General features: G+C 38.8%; 1 protein-coding gene across 1 annotated transcript in view; it reads left to right on the plus strand.

Annotated features, from left to right (window-relative positions):
* The window catches only part of LOC123706483 (myosin-VIIa), a 43,666-nt gene that overhangs the window by 18,234 nt on the left and 1,512 nt on the right, over positions 1-23,920 (plus strand). The window contains exons 3-13 of the mRNA XM_045655788.1: positions 4,194-4,454; positions 4,637-4,915; positions 5,359-5,643; positions 5,725-7,320; positions 9,696-9,923; positions 12,958-13,197; positions 13,455-13,619; positions 13,761-14,045; positions 14,141-16,609; positions 21,995-22,194; positions 23,278-23,545. Coding sequence (XP_045511744.1) covers positions 4,194-4,454; positions 4,637-4,915; positions 5,359-5,643; positions 5,725-7,320; positions 9,696-9,923; positions 12,958-13,197; positions 13,455-13,619; positions 13,761-14,045; positions 14,141-16,609; positions 21,995-22,194; positions 23,278-23,545 — 6,276 coding nt within the window. The remainder of the gene's footprint in view (positions 1-4,193; positions 4,455-4,636; positions 4,916-5,358; positions 5,644-5,724; positions 7,321-9,695; positions 9,924-12,957; positions 13,198-13,454; positions 13,620-13,760; positions 14,046-14,140; positions 16,610-21,994; positions 22,195-23,277; positions 23,546-23,920) is intronic.

A 23,920-nucleotide genomic window follows, 5' to 3' on the forward strand; every position in this document is an offset into this window, starting at 1 on the left:
CGCTATTATGACCCTAAAACTGAAACTACAATTTTCTTGTATAAATATTCAATTTTATATATTTTATTAGCAGCAGCGAGTCAATGTTATGTCAACGATTAAAATAAGTCATAATGTTCTGTTCGAAGTTATCTATTTTATTATGAAAATGCAGGTATTTTGAAAATTGATAAAAAGACTTTCTAAACTAGAAAAAATAGAAGACGAGTTTAGAAAGTGGTTATAGCATATAATTTCTTTAACCGGTATACCTATAGTTCTACAATTTGTATACTGTAATTAAATAAAAATAACAGTTGTATAAACAATTATATCATGAAGTAATAATTGAAATAACCATAGGCCGGTAGAAATCGACACTAAAAAACCCTGAATTCGCAAAGCATGATATAGAGCTGCATTTTTTGGTATGTTGTTTGGATCAGTTAGCTCATAGCTATTAGAGTGTAAAACAACTAATCTGTGGCCTTTCGAACATGGTCCATTTTTCCCGAAAATTTGTTCGTCTCCTCCTTGGGAGTTGGGAGGATGGGAGACATCCTCCCAACTCCCAAGTCCCAACTCCTTAAGCTATACCAAAAATAAGCCAATAATAGCCATAGTCCTCCATAGTCCTAAATTCCGGTCCATTAACATCCCTTTCCATAGCCCAGTTTATTTTGTTTCCTTATCTTGCAATAGTCCTACATCGGCCGCGGACTGCCCAGGGCTGTATCTCTATAGTGCAGTCATGGGCAGGCTGCGGCTAGTGTCCCACAACACAGTAAAGTTCTCGAAAGGGCCTCTGCGTGTTGGATCCGTGTCCCCACGTAAGCCTTCCAAAGGACCGGGTACCTTCCTTATGATGGTACCCGTGTATTATGGAATTGAGATACATAATAATAAGCAATAATACTATATAATAAATAATATGAAGCCTGAAACAACCATAACCATTAAACATATTAATACGTCTATTTAGAACCTTGATTGCTCAACTAAATGGTCTGATTGGTTATTTTTAAGTCAAGTTCTTCTTTTATAATATTTATACTGACATAGAACTCTAAATAAAAAAGTGCTTTCATATAAGAATATACCTAAGGTTATTCTCTGTTATATTACTAGAAAATGGATGTGTCTGCTTTACATTTAGGACGTATGTTGTGATATACTATCTTATTTACATACAAAACAAAAAAATCTTTTTTTTTATTTTATTTGCATTATACAGGGTGTAATCGTTAAGTGTGCACAGGCAATTTTTCCGTAAGTATTACAGATAACAAAAAACTTTAAACTGATATCAAAAGTACTTAACCTAATGAGTAAAATGGCCGTAATAAATTTTTAAAAATAAATCGAGAAATATCAAAAAAATTATCTTTAAACCCTCCCATACATAAAGTATGAATTAATATGAATATCCCATATATACATTTAATATGAAAGATTTTAGCTTTCTTTTTCTCTTTTTGGTTTTCTGCTTTAATTAGTTCGCAAATTTGAAGTGGCATTTTCCACGCTTTTTCCGGACATTTTCACGCATTTTATAGGCATTTTCCGGATATCCCCGGAAAATGCCTGTAAAATATCCGGAAAATCCCCGGAAAATGCCTGGGAAATGCCCGGCAAATGCCCGGAAACTGCTCGGAAAATATACGGAAAATGCGTGAAAATGTCCGGGGAAAAAGTGGAACATACCTGGAAAATCCCCGGAAAATGCCTGGGAATTTCCCGGAAAATGCCTGGGAAATGCCCGGAAAATTCCCAGAAAATATCCGGAAAATGCGTGAAAATGTGAAAAGGGAAAAGTGTGGAAAACGCCTGGAAAATCCTCGGAAAATGCCAGGAAAATGTCCGGAAAATGTCTGGGAAATGCCTGGAAAATATCCGGAAAATCTCTGGGAAATTCCCGGAAAATGCCTGGGAAATGCCCGGAAAATATCCTTCTCCCGGACATTTCACGCATTGTCCGGATATTTTCCGGGAATTTTCCGGGCATTTCCCAGGCATTTTCCGGATATTTTCCAGGAATTTCCCTGGCATTTTCCGGGAATTTTCCGGGCATAACCCAGGCATTTTCCGGATATTTCCCAGGCATTTTCCGGATATTTTCCAGGCTTTTCCCTGGCATTTTCCGAGGATTTTCCAGGCATTTTCCGAGGATTTTCCAGGCGTTTTCCACAATTTTCCCGGACATTTTCACGCATTTTCCGGATTTTTTCCGGGAATTTTCCGGGCATTTCCCAGACATTTTCCGGATATTTCCCAGGCATTTTCCGGATATTTTCCAGGCTTTTCCCTGGCATTTTCCTAGGATTTTCCAGGCATTTTCCGAGGATTTCCAGGCGTTTTCCACACTTTTCCCATTGCACATTTCCACGCATTTTCCGGATATTTTCCGGATATTTTCCGGGAATTTTCCGGGCATTTCCCAGACATTTTCCGGGAAATTCCCAGGCATTTTCCGGGGATTTTCCAGGTATGTTCCACTTCGTCCCCGGTCATTTTCACTCATTTTCCGTATATTTTCCGAGCAGTTTCCGGGCATTTCCTAGGCATTTTCCGGGGATTTTCTTGATATTTTACAGGCATTTTCCGGATGTTCCCGGAAAATGCCTGGAAATGCCTGGAAAACCAAAAAAAGAAAAAGAAAGCTAAAATCTTTCATATTAAATGTATATGGGATATTCATATTTCATACTTAATGTATGGGAGGGTTTAAAGATAATTTTTTTGATATTTCTCGATTTATTTTTAAAAATTTATTACGGCCATTTTACTCATTAAGTTAAGTACTTTCGATATCAGTTTAAAGTTTATTGTTATCTGTAATACTTACGGAAAAATCGCCTGTGCACACTTAACGATTACACCCTGTATATATTATGTTTAAATAAAGTAGTCAATTCAGTTTTACTAATTTCGATCTGGGAATCAAATAGCAGTTTAGAAATATATCTGAACTGTGCCATAGAATAATTTAAGGACTTGACACATATTATTAAAATAAATTACTATATCTATTACTAATGTTTTAGTTCAATATTTCATAAAAAAAATAAGCAATATACATTTAACGGATAATTATGAGTATTAGTAAATCATCGATCGACCCGAGACGTTGCGGTCAAGTGATAAACTTATCAATCGCTCTTACCAAAGATTGTGCACCGGTTGTGTTCGTAGTTTTAAATAAAAATGTATACTTACTGTTCTGTGTTTGTGAATTATGATGGATTTTGTTACTTTTGAGGTGGGTTGAAAACCTTCAATTTTAGATGTTATTTTCTTTGCATATCAATTCTTTGTTATTTATTAATACAACAGTTTACTGTTTCTTTCTTTATTGACTATAATATGATCTTTTAATTACTTTACTTTAAAAGTGTCTGTTTTAATTTGTTTCCCTTCCACTTTTACTTAGAACAAAAAATTCAATTTATTTTTACTTATAATTTTTCGACAACACCTCTTAAGATTTAAAGATAATCATAAGATATTTAAGATTAATAATAATCATTAAATAAACAACAATTTATTTGATAACAATGAATCGATACTTTCACAAGCAGCATAAGTGAGTCTAGACACTCAAAGCTTCAAGTCCCAAGCATAACACATTGTCTTCACTCTACCGGTCGCACGCGCACAAGAATTCATTGAATTTATTTGGAGGCGAGTGCGTGCGCGCCCTTAAAGAATTCGGATGTATTTTTTTTAAATAATTATATTATTATTTGTTACCTTTTTGAATATTTTTGCTGTTTAGATAGATTTATATACAGATTAATATTTTTAATGTGTTCAAGGTTTATTGCTATTCAGAATATGAATGAATAAATATAAATTAAGAAAGTTTAAAACTCGAACACGCCAAGGTCGGATGTGAAATTTAATACAAATGACAATTTAAATCTAGCGTTCTAGTTACCATATTAGCTTTAAAATATATTGAATGTGGGTTCTGCTTAAATTTCAATTAATGGTATCCATAAATTACAATCTCCTTATACCTACACTTAAATGTTGAGTAAATGGCTTAAATATTCATTTTCACCATTTAGGCTTTTCTGAATGAAATTGCAACAACACAAAACGTTTTAAGAAACCTTCCTAGTTTATCCAAAATCGTGGTCAATACAGCAACTTTCCAAAATCATGGTCACTGTTCAAATACAGCCACTTTACGTCTGGAATATTCCTTCCAGGGAGATTACATATGGATCGAGCCAGTATCCGGTCGAGAGTTCGATGTAGCCATCGGTGCGAGGGTGCTCGCTGCGGAGGGCCGGCGGATCCGGGTCCGGGATGACGACGGGCAAGAGCAATGGCTGCCGCCGGAGCGTCGCATCAAGGCCATGCATGCGACCTCCGTGCATGGCGTGGAGGACATGATATCGTTGGGCGATCTGCATGAAGCTGGCATATTGCGGAACCTGCTTATACGATACAATGATAACCTTATTTATGTAAGTATTTTTTATTTAGTATTGGGAAATTAATTTGAAATTGCTGTAAAATCTGATAGCACTCCTCTCCTTCCATATAACTTGATATCCTTAGGAAATTGAGTACCTCAGAAAACCTAAGTTTTTCTACTTAAAATACAATCAATGGACATTAATTAACACTACGCACCCTTCACTTCCAGACATACACAGGCTCCATCCTAGTAGCGGTGAATCCGTACCAAATCCTGCCCATATACACCGCAGACCAAATAAAGCTCTACAAGGAGCGGAAGATTGGCGAGTTGCCCCCACACATATTCGCAATTGGTGACAATGCGTACGCACACATGCGTCGCTATGGGCAGGACCAATGTATCGTTATTAGTGGTGAATCGGGTGCTGGGAAGACGGAGTCTACGAAGCTAATATTGCAATACCTCGCAGCGATCAGTGGGAAACACTCTTGGATTGAACAACAGGTATTTCACTTATTTTATTTGGGCTTTAGTAGAATGTAAGTCAAGGACAACACGTACGTGCACATGTGCTGCTATAGGCAGGATCAATTTATTGTCACCAGCGGATTCTGGTACTGGGAAGACTGAATCCTCGAAGCTAATATTGCAGTACCTTACATTTTTGCTTGCAAGAACATTCTTGGATTGAACAGCAAGTATTTGATGCTCATGTAGGAACTAAGTAGATTATGGTTAAGTCCATTAATTAATCTTATTACCTTATTATATCTTTAAAGGCGAAGAAGCATGTTAAAGGTCAATATTATTTAATAATAAAAATCTTATATTAGCCCGTATTATCGTAGCCCGTAGTTACATCCCTACATATACGTATCTGTCTTACCGAGTCTTACCAAGGTATATTCACAAAATATATTAATGTAAAACATACATTTTCATTTCAGATTTTAGAAGCAAATCCCATCCTTGAAGCCTTTGGTAATGCCAAAACTGTAAGAAACGACAATTCCTCACGCTTCGGTAAATACATAGATATCCATTTTAATAGCAACGGTGTTATCGAAGGTGCCAAAATAGAACAATATTTGTTAGAAAAGTCGAGAATAGTCTTCCAAGGCCCGGAGGAGAGGAATTATCACGTATTTTACTGTCTTCTAGCTGGTTTATCTAAAGAAGAAAAGAAAAAATTGGAATTAGGAGATGCATCCGAATATAGATATCTGTCTGCTGTAAGTATTCATATTTAAGTATCTGTATTGATTAGTCTGTGACTTAATTCTATTTAAAAAAAAACTTAATGATTGTTTCAGGGTGGTAACTTCAGTTGTGAAGGAAGAGATGATGCTGCCGAGTTTGCTGACATTCGATCAGCTATGAAAGTGTTGCTTTTCACTGAAGCTGAGATTTGGGAAATATTAAAACTATTAGCAGCTGTTTTACACTGTGGCAACATAAAATATGAAGCGACAGTAGTAGATAATTTGGATGCTACAGAAATTATAGAACAATCAAATGTCAGACGAGTTGGTAATTTATTAGGAGTTCCAGTACCATCATTAATAAATGCCTTAACTAGAAAAACGTTGTTTGCTCATGGTGAAACTGTTGTTTCAACGCTTAGTAAAAACCAATCGGTAGATATCAGAGATGCATTTGTAAAAGGAATATATGGCAGACTATTTGTTACTATTGTAAAGAAGATAAACGCTGCTATATACAAACCAAAGGCGACGATGCGTACTGCTATCGGTGTCTTGGATATTTTTGGGTTCGAAAACTTTGACCACAATAGTTTTGAACAGTTTTGTATAAACTTCGCTAATGAAAATCTGCAACAATTCTTCGTTAGGCATATCTTCAAACTTGAGCAGGAAGAATACAATCACGAGGGAATTAACTGGCAACATATAGAATTCGTTGACAATCAAGATGCGTTAGATTTGATTGCTTTAAAGCAGTTGAATATAATGGCGTTAATTGATGAGGAATCGAAATTCCCAAAGGGTACGGACCAAACAATGTTGGCTAAATTGCACAAAACTCATGGTCTTCACAGAAACTACCTCAAACCAAAGTCAGATATTAACACTAGTTTTGGATTAAATCACTTCGCTGGTATTGTATTTTATGATACACGAGGATTCTTAGAGAAAAATCGGGACACTTTCAGTGCTGATCTGCTACAGTTAATTCATATATCTACAAACAAATTCCTTCAACAAATTTTCCAAGATGATATAGTTATGGGATCAGAAACAAGAAAGCGAACTCCGACACTATCAACTCAGTTCAAAAAATCGTTAGACTTATTAATGAGGACCCTTGGAACGTGCCAACCTTTCTTCATCCGATGTATCAAGCCGAATGAATTCAAAAAGCCTATGATGTTTGATCGAGGATTATGTTGCCGTCAGCTTCGATATTCTGGCATGATGGAAACTATAAGAATTAGGAGAGCTGGATATCCGATACGACACAGTTTTAAAGAATTCGTGGAACGTTATCGTTTCCTCATTTCTGGTGTTCCACCTGCCCATAAAACTGACTGTAGGAATGCTACAGCAAAAATTTGTGCCACCGTGTTAGGAAAATCAGACTATCAGCTAGGTCATACCAAAGTATTTCTTAAGGATGCTCACGACTTATTCCTGGAGCAAGAACGTGACAGAGTTCTAACTAGAAAAATATTGATATTGCAAAGATCTATACGAGGTTGGGTGTACAGGCGACGGTTCTTAAAAATGCGGGCAGCTGCTATTTTAATTCAGCGACATTGGCGCGGAAAATTGCAGAGAATTAGGTACAATAAAATGAAGGTTGGATATGCGAGACTGCAAGCTTTGATCCGAGCGAGAGTCCTGGCGCATCGGTTTAGACATTTGCGAGGACATATTGTGTCATTGCAGGTTAGTAGAAATGTTTTATTTTTGTTGTCAATACGGGGTTAGTCTAAGGGAAAAGAAAATTTATAAAAATATTATAATATGGTCTAAGATCAAGTCGACCTGCACCGGCGTAGAATGAGACCAATTTTATAATAAATTTAAGTGTATTAAAAAATGTATTAAAAATGGGTTGACTGGGAAAATCCTGGACAGGATATTTTTTAATTAATTATTAAAAAAATCTTTTATTTTCATTTTTTATTAATTGCAGTTTCGAGATAATAAAACAATTTTGTAATAAAACAGCGCTATCAAGTGTATCAAGTGAAAGTAACTGGTACCGACATACCTGTTTATACCTGCCAACCTAGCCGTTTGTCCCGGTAAATATTAGAAAACGACTATGACTGCACATTCTGTAGGTTTCATACTTTAAGTCTATTATATTTTTTTTTTATTATCTTGATACAGCAATTAATAAAAAAAATGTTTTTTTTTAATTCATTAAAAATGTCCTGTCCAGGATTTTCCCAGTCAACCCATTTTTAATACACTAAATCTATACTAATATTATAAAGCTGAAGAGTTTGTTTGTTTGTTTGAACGCGCTAATCTCAGGAACTACGCGCTAATCAAAAATTCTTTCGGTGTAAGATAGCCCATTTATCGAGGAAGGCTATAGGCTATATATCATCACGCTACGACCAACAGCAGTGGAGCCACGGGGGTGAAACCGCGGGGAGCAGCTAGTTTATTATTAAATTGGTCTCATTCTATTATCACGCCGGTGCAGGTCGACTTATGTTCGGATCTTAGACCAATAATAATAAGTCACTTTTAAAAGATGCAAATTATCCATCAAAAAAAAATCGTATAAACTTTAATATTTTAAGGAAAAAATTAATAATATTTCATTATACTATTTACAAAACAATTTTATCCTTGTATTTTATTCCTTCAATTTTATTGACGAGGAAAAAACAGCACGTATACAGGGTGTAATCGTTAAGTGTGCACAGGCGATTTTTCCGTAAGTATTACAGATAACAAAAAACTTTAAACTGATATCGAAAGTACTTAACCCAATGAGTAAAATGGCCGTAATAATTTTTTTTAAATAAATCGAGAAATATAAAAAAAAATATCTTTAAACCCTCCCATACATTAAGTATGAAATATGAATATCCCATATACATTTAATATGAAAGATTTTAGCATTCTTTTTCTTTTTTAGGATTCCTTCCTTCCGGATATTTTCATATATTTTCCAGGCATTTTCGGACATTTCCCGGGAATTTTCCAGGCATTTCCACGCTTTTCCGGACATTTTCACGCATTTTCCGGATATTTTCCTGGCATTTTTCGGGTATTTCTCAGGCATTTTCCAGACATTTCCAGGCATTTTCGGACATTTCCCTGACATTTTCCGGGAATTTTCCAGGCATTTTCCACGCTTTCCCGGACATTTTCCGGATATTTTCCGGGCATTTCCCAGGCATTTTTCGGGAATTTCCCAGGCATTTTCCGGAGATTTCCCAGGCATTTTACACGCTTTTCCCGGACATTTTCACGCATTTTTCGGATATTTTTCGGGCATGCCCCAGGGATTTTCCGGATATTTTACGTAAAATGTCCGGGAAAAGCGTGGAAAATGCCTGGAAAATCCCCGGATAATGTCAGCAAAAATTTCCGGAAACTGCCTGGAAAATGCCTGGGGAATGCCTGGGAAATATCTAGAAAATATACGGAAAATGCGTGAAAATATCCGGAAAATGCGTGAAAATGTCCGGGAAAAGCGTGGAAAATGTCACTTCAAATTTGCGAAGTAATTAAAGCAGAAAACTAAAAAAAGAAAAAGAAAGCTAAAATCTTTCATATTAAATGTATATGGGATATTCATATTTCATACTTAGTGTATTAATGTATTAATGGTTTAAAGATAATTTTTTTTATATTTCTCGATTTATTTAAAAAAAAATATTACGGCCATTTTACTCATTGGGTTAAGTACTTTCGATATCAGTTTAAAGTTTTTTGTTATCTGTAATACTTACGGAAAAATCGCCTGTGCACACTTAACGATTTCACCCTGTATACTGCATCTCTATTGAACGGCAATTCCTCATTTAAATTTCGGATATAGCTCGCTTTAAACACCAATTCCTCCCCGTCCGATTAGGGCCCTTCTGGCATCCTCCACTCAAGCGACAGCCCAAGCCGAGGTTCGAGATCCCCGTCAAGGGGGGACGCCCTTGTGCATGTCGCTACCAGGGTGAACCTTCAGTTCACCCCCGCGTCCGCGTTAAAATGTAATAGCCCTTCTGGCTAACATTGAGAAACACCTTACAAAAAAAAAAAAAAAAAACCAATTCCTCACATACAAAATAACATTCCAGGCGGCAGCGCGCGGCTATTTAGTTCGGCGCTCGTACGGGCACAAGATGTGGGCCATAGTGAAGATACAGTCGCACGTGCGGCGGCTGATCGCGATGCGGCGCTACCGGCGCATGCGGCAGGACGCGCTCGCGCACACCGAGGCGCTGCGCCTGCGCCGCCAGGAGGAGCAGCGCCTGCAGCACCAGGGCAACACGCGGGCGAAGGAGATCGCGGAGCAGAACTATAGAGTGAGTCGGTCGGATAGTGCAGATACAGTCGCACCGGCGCATGCGGCAGGACGCGCTCGCGCACACCGAGGCGCTGCGCCTGCGCCGCCAGGAGGAGCAGCGCCTGCAGCACCAGGGCAACACGCGGGCGAAGGAGATCGCGGAGCAGAACTATAGAGTGAGTCGGTCGGATAGTGCAGATACAGTCGCACCGGCGCATGCGGCAGGACGCGCTCGCGCACACCGAGGCGTTGCGCCTGCGCCGCCAGGAGGAGCAGCGCCTGCAGCACCAGGGCAACACGCGGGCGAAGGAGATCGCAGAGCAGAACTATAGAGTGAGTCGGTCGGATAGTGCAGATACAGTCGCACCGGCGCATGCGGCAGGACGCGCTCGCGCACACCGAGGCGCTGCGCCTGCGCCGCCAGGAGGAGCAGCGCCTGCAGCACCAGGGCAACACGCGGGCGAAGGAGATCGCGGAGCAGAACTATAGAGTGAGTCGGTCGGATAGTGCAGATACAGTCGCACCGGCGCATGCGGCAGGACGCGCTCGCGCACACCGAGGCGCTGCGCCTGCGCCGCCAGGAGGAGCAGCGCCTGCAGCACCAGGGCAACACGCGGGCGAAGGAGATCGCGGAGCAGAACTATAGAGTGAGTCGGTCGGATAGTGCAGATACAGTCGCACCGGCGCATGCGGCAGGACGCGCTCGCGCACACCGAGGCGCTGCGCCTGCGCCGCCAGGAGGAGCAGCGCCTGCAGCACCAGGGCAACACGCGGGCGAAGGAGATCGCGGAGCAGAACTATAGAGTGAGTCGGTCGGATAGTGCAGATACAGTCGCACTTTTCTTAACTTTTCCACCTGCAGTAGCACTTATTTCCACATTTCCCCATTGAAATTTTGTCTCTTTTCCTTCTTTCTTCCAGATTTTTCTAAATACCAAACTCTTTGACGTCATTTTCCAAAGCTTAGTCTTACAAAATTATAATTAATGATAATTAGCCTTGTTATAAAATTATTCAAATTTTTTCATTGGTATAGAACATCTTTCTCAATTATTGTATTGGCAGGCATCAGGCTTTGGCCTGAAAGATACACAAAGACCATTTACCACCCTGACTTCGACTGAATATTCTAGATAGGTTCTATATGACTGAATTAAGTTACCACTTTTAGCACAACTTGGAATAAACTGTTATTTTACTTTCCAAAATGATCTCCATTATTTAGAAACGGCCGATTACTTTTTAAAAGGTTATAATATCTTTCGAGACAAGATCGGTATACATATTGCATAAGTCGATGCTTTAAATAATGCCAGGAGAAGGTTATATTTTGCATTTAACTATATCTAAAACATAATAGATAAAGATAACTGCATTTATGTTGCATTGCATACAATAGCTAGACCAACAATTAAGTTGTATATCTTAATTGCCTTAATCGCACTTTATGTCGTGCTTCTAGAAAAACAATGCGTTTATGAGAGTCACATGGAAATATATTTGCTCGTCCAACTACATCCACCGCTAGTGCTCTATTGAAAAATATCTGGTTTCTTTTAAAATTATTCAGGCCTTGGTTAAAAACGGAAAACATCATATTTTTACGACATTTCTATTATTTTTTTATTCATACGTGTTTTCCATGAAATTGAAGAATATTTTTGCATTCATATTGTTGTCTACATGTATGGGGAGTTTTAAATAAGCAGTTAGCTTTTATTAATGCAAATTATTTAAATAAATAAAGGTGAGTACATTATTTTCATAATTAAAAAGTACTAAATGATGTCCATTGAAAAATTCAACTGTAGTTTGTCGATTTGGTAACCTTCGTTTCTCGCGTACAGTGGCGATTTCTTGACCTGTCTGCTTGATTAGTCCCTATCCCCATCTGATTATTATTATTAGGAAGATTTATACGTACTAACTGACCTGTAACTGAATTTTACAATGAGTTTAAAGAAAGTTGAAATTATTTATTGTTGCTTTTTTACTGCTATCATATCTTCAACATCAAATTCCTGATAATGAAAATATTATAGGCTCGTGACCGTTAAAGAAAAACTAACATACAGATAACCATATTCAGTCAAAATAGTTAGATCTATTGTTAAGATAATAATTTTTATCGTTAAAATTGCAAATTAATTAAATATAGATAAAGAAATTGATAAAATTATGCCACAAAAATAAAATGCTCTGTCAATTGTTAGGAACTTAGTGCTTTGTAGAGAACACATGGAAAAAATATGAAAGCAGTTAGACAATGTATAAAATATCGGAAAAACAACACCGCCTCATGGCTTATAATATTTTCTTAAATATTAGAAAATTAATTTGGAAACAGGTAAGTTTTTAAAAAATACCAACTTATTCGTCTTTGTCTCAGGTACCTACTTTTAATTAATAAATAATTATTAATGTTTTCATACTCATACTTCAATGTGAAGTAACTTAGATAATTAATAATATACCTACTGTTAGTTGCGTAATGGCTGAACATTTTTAAGCACACACAGCCTAGGTTTCATGTCTCTGCCATATCTTTATTTTTATTATCAATGTGGAAGTCCTATTTACGTAAGATGTGACTACGTTCAATCGAGCATATAGATCATTATACAATTCCACGACCTGGCCCCAGTTGGATAACTAACCAGTTGAAATGCAGCGTAATAATAAACCTACAATTAATAGCTCGCTTGCACGCCGAACACTCGTCTATCAAATTTTCTGTTATAAGCAAAAATGTGGCATATTAGCAATGTAGCAACCGATCTACAATATGTTGCACAAACTCATTTGAGCCGTTTATGGATCGCAGACAAGTGGGCAAGTATGATTATTAGCATAGATAACATCGCTTTCACATATATACCGTGTTTGTACCGCAATTTATTACATTTATGAGTTATAACATTCTACAAAAGAGTTGATTTACGACTGTAAAGTTAATTAACATGCGCAAACAATTACAGGAACGATCTGTTAATTAGTTTGTGTATTAACACTTCGTTGAAGACAGAATATTAATTGTGACTAAATATTTTCAGGAGCGTATGTACGAGCTCGAACGGCGGGAGGCAGAATTGGCTTTAGAAGAGAAACGTCAACTAGAAGCAAAGAGGACGTTACTGCAAGAAGCAGCTCGGAAGCAAGACGAGCCAGTGGACGACAGCAAGCTCGTGGAAGCCATGTTCGACTTCCTCCCAGACTCTAGTAGCGAAGCACCAGCTCCTAAGGATACTTGTGCGTTCAGTGACTTGCCACAGCAACGGGCGGATCAACAAGAGGTAAATAGAGCAATTCGTTGATATTGTTACTGCATATATATTATGCAAGCCTATTTCTTGAAGGACTTCAATTTATTTTCGGAGCCCAATTAATGGTACATTTTTAGGATATTTAATTATTTCTATAATTCATTCGATACACTGCCTGACTGATTTTTACGGTTGAGTGGACGATATGTTAAGTTCTTGTAATTTATTTACTTACACTATAAAATGTGTTTTTTTTTATTATCTAAAAACAATTTATTTATTCCCAGATGGTAACTCCAGTCCAAACAACATCAGAAGATGAAGAGGATCTATCAGAATTCAAGTTCCAAAAGTTCGCAGCTACATATTTCCAGGGCAATGTCACGCACCAATATTCACGGAAACCGTTAAAACACCCCTTGTTACCTTTACATACGCAAGGCGATCAATTGGTGAGTATCTTATTGTATTTACACAAGTAATTGTTTTTTGAATGACATGATTATTGCGTTGATAAGGATTTAAAGACAGATTAACGTTAATGGATTTTTGAAGTATTGTGTCTAATCTGATATTGATTATCACTATTGCAGGCAGCGCAAGCGTTATGGATTACGATATTGAGGTTTACTGGAGACCTTCCCGAACCAAGATATCATACTATGGATAGAGACAATACCTCTGTCATGTCAAAGGTTACGGCTACTCTAGGAAGAAATTTCATAAGGTCGAAAGAATTCCAGGAAGCGCAAATGATGGGCGTTGACCCCGATGCATATTTAAACAAACAAAAACCAAGGTCAATCAGACATAAACTCGTTTCGTTAACGCTGAAACGAAAGAACAAACTTGGTGAGGATGTTCGAAGAAAACTTCAGGTAACTAATATGTAGTTTATATAACATAACATAATTTATATAACATATAAGTAATATTTTTTCCGTATCAATTCATAATTATTGTTGTATTACAGGATGAAGAATATACAGCGGACAGTTATCAATCTTGGTTGGAATCGCGACCAACTTCAAATCTAGAGAAACTGCATTTCATTATCGGGCACGGTATTCTTCGAGCGGAATTAAGAGATGAAATTTACTGCCAAATTTGTAAACAGTTAACCAATAATCCATCAAAGTCTTCGCATGCTCGTGGATGGATCTTACTTTCGTTATGTGTTGGCTGCTTTGCTCCTAGTGAAAAATTTGTCAATTATCTCAGAGCATTTATTAGGGAAGGACCTCCTGGCTACGCACCTTACTGTGAAGATCGTCTAAAGAGAACGTTCAATAATGGAACAAGGAACCAACCTCCATCGTGGTTGGAACTACAGGCTACAAAGTCGAAAAAACCAATCATGTTGCCAATAACATTTATGGATGGAAATACAAAAACTTTATTAGCTGATTCCGCTACAACAGCTAGAGAGTTATGTAATCAGCTGTCAGATAAAATTGGTTTACGAGATCAATTCGGTTTTTCATTGTACATTGCTTTATTTGATAAGGTTAGTTCACTCGGTAGTGGTGGTGATCACGTGATGGATGCTATATCTCAGTGTGAACAATACGCGAAAGAGCAAGGCGCACAAGAACGAAATGCCCCGTGGAGACTTTTCTTCCGCAAGGAAATATTTGCTCCTTGGCATGACCCTACTGAGGACCAAGTCGCGACAAACCTTATATACCAACAAGTAGTGAGAGGTGTGAAATTCGGAGAATACAGATGTGATAAAGAAGAAGATTTGGCGATGATAGCTGCTCAACAATATTATATAGAGTATGGTCAAGATATGAACAACGAACGTCTATTTACATTGTTGCCAAATTATATACCAGACTATTGTTTAACCGGTGTCGAAAAAGCCGTCGACAGGTGGAGTGCTCTCGTGGTGCAAGCGTACAAAAAAAGTTATTATGTAAAAGAAAAAGTTCCTGCTTATAGAGTTAAAGAAGATGTAGTGAGTTACGCTAAGTTCAAATGGCCTTTATTATTCTCTAGATTTTATGAGGCATACAGAAATTCTGGTCCAAATCTACCTAAAAACGACGTCATCATAGCAGTGAACTGGACTGGTGTGTATGTCGTCGATGATCAGGAACAAGTGCTTCTTGAGTTATCCTTCCCCGAAATAACAACAGTTTCGAGCCAAAAGACTAACAAAGTGTTTACACAAACTTTCAGTTTATCAACAGTGCGTGGTGAAGAATTCACATTCCAAAGTCCTAATGCTGAAGATATAAGAGATTTAGTTGTTTATTTCTTGGAAGGTTTGAAGAAAAGATCTAAATTCGTTATTGCTTTACAAGATTATAAAGCACCTGGGGAAGGGTCTAGTTTCTTAACTTTCCAAAAGGGTGATCTTATTATATTAGAAGAGGATAGTACCGGCGAATCTGTTTTAAACAACAGTTGGTGTATAGGACGTTGTGAAAGAACAATGGAAAGGGGTGACTTCCCGGCTGAAACGGTTTATGTTCTTCCAGCTTTAACAAAACCGCCACCAGATATACTATCTCTGTTTTGTCAAGAAGGTGCACAACATGGTCGCAAAGCTCCGACGAGTACATTTAACGGGACAGACGCTAGGGACAAACCACATACACTGTTAGAATATGCACTAGACCATTTCAGATTACCGCCGAAACGAACGACATCTAAAACACTTACGCTCTCATCGGCTAAAAGAGGTGGTGCAGAAGAATTATGGCGACATTCTAGGGAACCTATAAAACAACCTTTGCTCAAAAAATTACAAGCCAAAGAGGAGTTAGCCGAAGAAGCATGTTTTGCTTTCACTGCCATTCTTAAATATATGGGTGATTTGCCTTCAAAACGTCCGAGGATCGGAAATGAGTACACAGACCATATATTTGATGGTCCACTCAAGCATGAAATATTGCGAGACGAAATTTACTGCCAAGTTATGAAACAGTTGACGGATAACAGAAACAGGATGTCTGAAGAAAGAGGATGGGAGCTAATGTGGTTGGCGACCGGATTGTTTGCATGTAGTCAAGGTCTTCTTAGAGAATTAACTTTATTCCTTAGAACTAGGAGATATCCTATTGCTCAAGATTCACTTCAGAGACTTCAGAAAACTTTACGAAACGGCCAAAGGAAATATCCTCCGCATCAGGTGGAAGTAGAAGCTATACAGCATAAAACCACTCAAATATTCCATAAAGTGTACTTCCCTGACGATACTGACGAGGCATTTGAAGTAGACTCGTCTACAAGAGCAAAAGATTTCTGTCAAAATATAGCACAAAGATTGAATCTCAGATCTAGTGAAGGCTTTAGTTTATTCGTTAAAATAGCAGATAAAGTCATATCCGTCCCAGAAGGTGACTTCTTTTTCGATTTTGTGCGACACTTGACGGATTGGATCAAGAAGGCCAGACCGACGCGCGATGGAATAACGCCTCAGTTTACTTATCAGGTATTATTTTTTTGTTGTTATATAAAAACAATACTTATTAATAATATAGCATAATCACTTAACGCTTTGAGTTGCCTAATCAACACTAATAAGAAAACTATGGGTAGGATTGATTTATGTTTGTATTTAGCGTACTATTTTAGTCAATTTTTTTATTTATTTGGGATAACAAATAGTAGAACATTACACTTAACATTTATGTTAATTTATTGATCCCTTTTTATAAAAATTATTATACATAATTTTATGGTCTAAAATTTTAGTCTAAAATGATTTTATGATAAAACTTACCATTTCCAAGACATATTTCATTTAACATTGATCTCGATTTTTTTGTCCAAATCACGTTAAATATTCTATTTTTAATTATTATTTATTTTATTTTATTTATTTATTTTATTTATTTAGCATCAAAAATTCGGATATCGCAGATCCATTTGTTAGTAAAAAAATCAACCTAAGTATTAATGTTAGTAAAATTACATCTAAAAACTAAAAACTAAATCCACCATAGGACACTCTACGCGTAGACATGTCGCTTTGACGCAACAAGTGTACGCACAAAGTGTCCCATGATTGGCGCACTTACATCCTCCGCGATGGTCCTTATAATGCTGTTGGAACTGCCCCGCACTCTCATTAAAAGAGAAACTGTTTTTTTGCGAATGACGGCCCAGAAATCCGATGTGTGTGCTTGAGCGAACATCCCGGAGGCGCTGCAGAAGCGTGGCAGTTTCAACAGCATTCGGAAGGCATTATTATACAGGACACGAAGAGCATTTAACGATCGATCCGCATAGTTGGCCCAAAGACTGCTCGTGTAGAGATTCTGACAGAACGCCTTAAAAAGCATTATTTTTACGTCTTTACTACAACGAGCAAATCTACGAGCCAACATATTGGCTCTAACCGCCAACGCCCGTCGCTCCCGCTCAATGTCCACATTGTCTCGGAGGTCATCGGTAAGCATATGCCCAAGGTACTTAAATTGTTTAACTCTTTCTATAACTATACCATTAAGAGCTATGGTGGAAGTACATCTAGGATACTTACCGGTGTCCCCAAATACAACATATTTACATTTGTTTACATTGTATTGCAGTCCATGAGCCTCAACGTATTTCTCACAAACTCTCAATAATTCAGACACAGCAGAAGCAGTCGGGGCCAGCAACACCATATCATCGGCATAACTGATATTATTTACGCAGACACCTCCAATGCTGCAACCGACATGCATACTGCTGAGCTCGACAATAAGGTCATTGACATATAGATTAAATAGCTTGGGAGACGAAAGTCCGCCTTGCCTAACACCACATTCGAGCCCATACACTTCGGAGTATGAGTTAGACCATCGAACAACATTTTTTTGGTTAGCATACCAGAATTTAAACGTATTTAATATGCCTGCCGGTATACCCTTGTCCCTCAACCTCGTCCATAAGACGTCATACGACACCAGATCAAATGCCCTGGATAGGTCGAGGAAACAAGCATACACAGGAGTCCTACGCTTGTTGTAGTATTGAACAGTGTGCTTAAGACTCAAAATAGCGCTTTCAGTAGAGAGTCCGGGTCTAAAACCGAACTGAGCGTCATGGAGGCTTAAAAAGCCATTAAGATTAGCATCAAGCACACTGTCCAACACCTTGGCTAGAATCGTTGCGAGCGATATGGGGCGATAATTTCCCTTATCGGAGATGTCACCCGTCTTATTTTTAATCACAGGCACGACTACAGTTTTCATGAGAGCCGCGGGAAGATAGGCGTGACTAATACATAAGGTGTAGAACATGGAAAGTATTCTCGGCAAGTGACATCCCCCATACTTTAAATGTTCTACACTGAGTCCGTCATGGCCCGGAGATTTACCTCTACTCATGTTTTTTATGATAGATGCAACCTGCTTAGAAGAGACATGAAGCAGAGGCTCATCCCCACACCTGCCGGTCTCCTCGTAAATCGCGGCCGAGGGCCCCAAAGGTGACCGCACTTTAAAATGTTCTCTAAACATATTAGCTATATCTTCAGGTTTATTACGCCCCTCCACACTCACCGGCAAACTTGGCTTAATATCAAGTTTAGAAGTGGATTTCCAAAATTGAACAAAATTTTTTGAAGCCTGCTGTTCAGCTAGTATGTCCATTTTAATTTGGTCTTGGTTATTTTGACACCATTTAAGTCGACTTTTAAAAATTTTTCGAGCCATAGACATTTGATTATAAACAGGGCCAGAATTCGGACGCTGATGAGATACCCACAACTTGAAACTAAGTTTCGCCTCCCGGTGAGCTTCTCTCACATACCTATTCCACCCACATAATCTATTTCGTCTATCTTTTTTAGGGTGCCTCGCCTCGCAAGACAATACCGCCGCTTCTGATAGACTCTGTACAATTTTACTATAAAGTCGATCTAAAACAATTCTATGCTCAGCCAAGGAACACGACCCGCCACTGCAACTGAACAGCTCCTGGGGGAGATCAATTTCTTTTAAACGGTCGTCACATTTCTCGCGATAACTATCAATTTGAGAATCACTTCTTTCACCCCAAACAACTGAACTCCGATGCAAGTCGCGGGCCATGTGCCGTGACCTCACAGCACCTAAGTCACATTTAATAAATAAAGGCAAATGGTCTGACATATACACACCCTCGTCTATTCCTACGTTAACAATTGTATGCCAGGCAGACTGAGATACAACGCAATGATCCAACCATCGCCTACATCCGTGAGCCTCGCTGATGAATGTGTAGTTACTCGCAGACTCTCCTAATTTAATCACGTCAGCACATATTAAGGACTGATCCGTGCAGAAATTAAGCAGCTCCTTATAAAAGAGTTCCTGGGGGTGGGCGTTAAAATCTCCCAGAATAAAAACACATTCAACATCGCTACTCACTACAACTGCATTTATTTCACTGAGGACTTCTGTAAACTCATTAAGATTAAGTATCGAGTCCGTTGGCATATAAACAGAAAAAACAATTATTGCGCGGCCCCTTATTGTGGCTTTTATTTATTTATTTATTTATTTATTTATAACTCTTTATTGTACAAAGCAATTTAAGACATGTGGTACAGACTAATAAGGTACAACAATTTTGCACAATAGGCGGCCTTATTGCTACACAGCAATCTCTTCCAGGCAACCTGGTAGGAAAGGAAATGTAAGAAGAATAAGGATAGCGCAAAAAAGAAATAAAAGACAGAATATAAAAAAAAAATAAAAATGCCTGCATACTACATAAACTACATATACTGTACATATATACTACACAGTAATATAAATATACTTCTATAATACACTACACAAACTACAATATATATAACGGTATATACAAAAATTATAATCATACATAAATTATTTACTAATGCTACTATTGCATGGCTAGATAATGAGCTTTCAATAGGGACTTAAAAGAACAAAGTGTTTGTGCACGTCGGATACTTTCCGGCAAGGCGTTCCAGAGCTGAATGGCACGAACAGTAAACGAATTGTCATAAAAGTTTGACCGATGGACAGGAGTACATAATAATAAAAGGTTGGAAGAACGAAGAGTGAGAGTGTGAGTAGAGCTAAGATAGTTAAAGTTGTTTTTTAAGTAGGACGGTGTTTTAGGGTGAAATAAAATACAATACAGGAGATGAAGAATGTGAGTATTCCGGCGGAAGCGAACGGGGAGCCAGTTTAATTTTGTTCTAAACTCAGAAATATGATCAAATTTACGTAATCCATAAATAAATCGTATACAAAAATTTTGAAGCTTCTCAAGGGTGTCTAGTTGGTATTCATGGAGATCTGGATAGGATGAATCGGCAAAATCAAGGAGAGGAAGGAGTAAAGAATGAGCTAACGCAATTTTCGTAGCGATCGGTAAAAAGTTTCGTAAGCGCCGTAGCGAGAACGCCGATGAGAAAACCTTTTTACGTACTTGTTTTATTTGCTCATCCCACGAAAAAGTTGGGTCAAGTATCAAACCAAGATTTTTTACTTGTGTGCTATATGGGATAGACACACCATCAACAACGATACTTGGTAATTCGGCCCAGTCGATTTTTGATACGAGCTGTCTGCTTCCGAAAATAATAGCTTTGGTTTTAATTGGGTTAACTGTTAAACCGTAATGTTTACTCCATGAGACGATTGTCGCAAGATCAGCGTTTACTTGAAAAATCGCTTCAGGTAGTTCGAGTAGTGATGCGTGTTTATATAATTGGAAATCGTCTGCATACATATGGTAGGGTGACTCAATATTTTTGGAAATGGTGTTAATAAAAATGGAGAAAAGGAGGGGAGAGAGAACGCCGCCTTGAGGAACGCCAGCAGTAACATTGCACCAAGATGAGGAAATTTCCTCAATCTGTATACGTTGCCGACGTCCCCTTAAGTAGCTATGTACCCAATCGATAGCCGATGCAGATAAATTAAGGGACCGCAGTAAAGCCAGCAATATGTCGTGATCGACCGTATTAAAAGCGTTACTAAAGTCCAGCAACGTTAGAATTGTGAGCTGCCTATTGTCAAAACCTCGCCGGATGTCGTCAGTGATTTTGATAAGTGCAGTGGTCGTACTGTGACCGGGACGGAAACCAGATTGGAAAGGATTAAGGAGATTATTGGAGTTAAGGAAAATACTCAATTGCTCTTGAACCAGTCGTTCGAGAACCTTAGAGAGAAATGGAAGGATGGCAATGGGTCGGTAATCAGATGTAGTGGAAGGGTTAGGAATTTTTGGGAGAGGTATAATGTGAGCACTTTTCCAATCATCAGGAAATATGCCAGATGCAATGGAAAAATTTAGGATATGTGTGATAGTAGGAATGATTATAGGGAGGATTGGAATGATCATGTTCCGACCAATGCAGTCACTACCGACGGCCTTTGAAGTGATTGACAATATGCTTTTCTTAACACTACACTCGGTAAAACGATTGAATACAAAAGGAGGAAAGCTGGGATGGGGTAGGTTATTTAGGTAGGATAGTGTATAAGATTGCTTTTATAGCAACCAACCGTGAACTACTACACTGTATTACTGTTACCGAGTCAAGTCACCAATTATGCCTTGGGCAATTTTACCAATTTTCGGCGAGATGGGAATTTTTTTCTATTGTGCGAGCTATGGCTCGCGGTCACGATCGCGATCAACTTATGAGTAAAATATTTATTAATATCGATAGCGGATTCTATTCTTTAGCGTTTCTGCTATTTGGCAATAGAGGCCCAGTATCTGTAGTCTGGATAGTTTGTAGATAATATCGATAAATTATTCATAGTCCTGTCGTCAGTAATGAAAAATTCTTTTAAAAATTTTAATATCCGAGCTGAGCGAGAAGCTAGCTAAAATAAATTAAAAACTATCATCATTTCTATAGGTGTTCTTCATGAAGAAGCTCTGGACTAACACAGTGCCAGGCAAGGACCGAGCCGCGGACGTTATCTTCCACTTCCACCAGGAGCTCCCCAAGCTGCTCCGCGGGTACCACCGCTGCGGGCGGGAGGAGGCCGCACGACTGGCCGCGCTCGCCTACCGCGCGCGCTTCGGGGACAACAAGCAGGAGCTGCAGGCTATACCGTGAGTGGCACTTGCACAAGCAGGAGCTGCAGGCTATACCGTGAGTGGCACTTGCACAAGCAGGAGCTGCAGGCTATACCGTGAGTGGCACTTGCACAAGCAGGAGCTGCAGGCTATACCGTGAGTGGCACTTGCACAAGCAGGAGCTGCAGGCTATACCGTGAGTGGCACTTGCACAAGCAGGAGCTGCAGGCTATACCGTGAGTGGCACTTGCACAAGTAGGAGCTGCAGGCTATACCGTGAGTGGCACTTGCACAAGCAGGAGCTGCAGGCTATACCGTGAGTGGCACTTGCACAAGCAGGAGCTGCAGGCTATACCGTGAGTGGCACTTGCACAAGCAGGAGCTGCAGGCTATACCGTGAGTGGCACTTGCACAAGCAGGAGCTGCAGGCTATACCGTGAGTGACACTTGCACAAGCAGGAGCTGCAGGCTATACCGTGAGTGACACTTGCACAAGCAGGAGCTGCAGGCTATACCGTGAGTAACACTTGCACAAGCAGGAGCTGCAGGCTATACCGTGAGTGACACTTGCACAAGCAGGAGCTGCAGGCTATACCGTGAGTGGCACTTGCACAAGCAGGAGCTGCAGGCTATACCGTGAGTAACACTTGCACAAGCAGGAGCTGCAGGCTATACCGTGAGTAACACTTGCACAAGCAGGAGCTGCAGGCTATACCGTGAGTAACACTTGCACAAGCAGGAGCTGCAGGCTATACCGTGAGTAACACTTGCACAAGCAGGAGCTGCAGGCTATACCGTGAGTAACACTTGCACCGGCAGCTGCTGCGCGGCGCTTTCAATCTCACATATAAAACAGATTTCATCTTGCTCGCCTATACGATTCGGGCAATTACCTGACTTTCATATTGTTAAATATCTTGTGTTATCATAATCAGTTTTATGTCTTTATAGGTTATGATGCCCAAAGCTTTGATAGATTACGTTTAGTTATTATGGAAATATAATATCACATTTTCAGTTATCATAAAAAAAAAATTATAAACATGCCACGAAAAATAACCACTCCCATTTATTTTTTTAATTAATCAACATCTATAATTTATATATACGCTCTTTCAGGCAAATGTTACGCGAATTGGTGCCAGCCGATCTAATTAAACTACAAAGTTCAGCTGACTGGAAGCGTGCTATAGTCGCGTCTTACAACCAAGATGCAGGAATGACTCCTGAAGATGCAAAAATAACATTCCTGAAGGTCATCTATCGGTGGCCAACATTCGGATCAGCTTTCTTCGAGGTGAAGCAGACGACTGAGCCAAATTACCCAGAGCTGTTGTTGATCGCCATCAATAAGCACGGTGTCAGCTTAATACATCCGCAGTCAAAGGTATAGAAATTTTAATTTTTGGCAATTATCATTCTTAAATTATTTTCAATTGGCGTGAAAATTATGCTATTTTATTAATAAATTCTAAAATTTATTATCTAATAAAATAGCATCGATTAAAGATCATTTTATATAACAAATAGGCAATAGCTTAACGGTTAACCTATTCCCTGAAAACTTCCGATGTTTAAATAGTTATGAAACGAACGGCTCTCTACCTTTTTCTGCCATTTATTTTCATTAAAAATGCTGTTATCAAAACGCTGAAATCATCCCTATCCATCCCTAATCTATCTTACGATTATAAAATGTATCAAGTGTCGACGTGTCTGGCAATTCAGTTTGCATTTCTGAAAAAGATTATGTACAAATTCT

This window comes from Colias croceus, chromosome 3 (assembly GCF_905220415.1).
Source record: "Colias croceus chromosome 3, ilColCroc2.1".
NCBI classification, from domain to species: domain Eukaryota; kingdom Metazoa; phylum Arthropoda; class Insecta; order Lepidoptera; family Pieridae; genus Colias; species Colias croceus.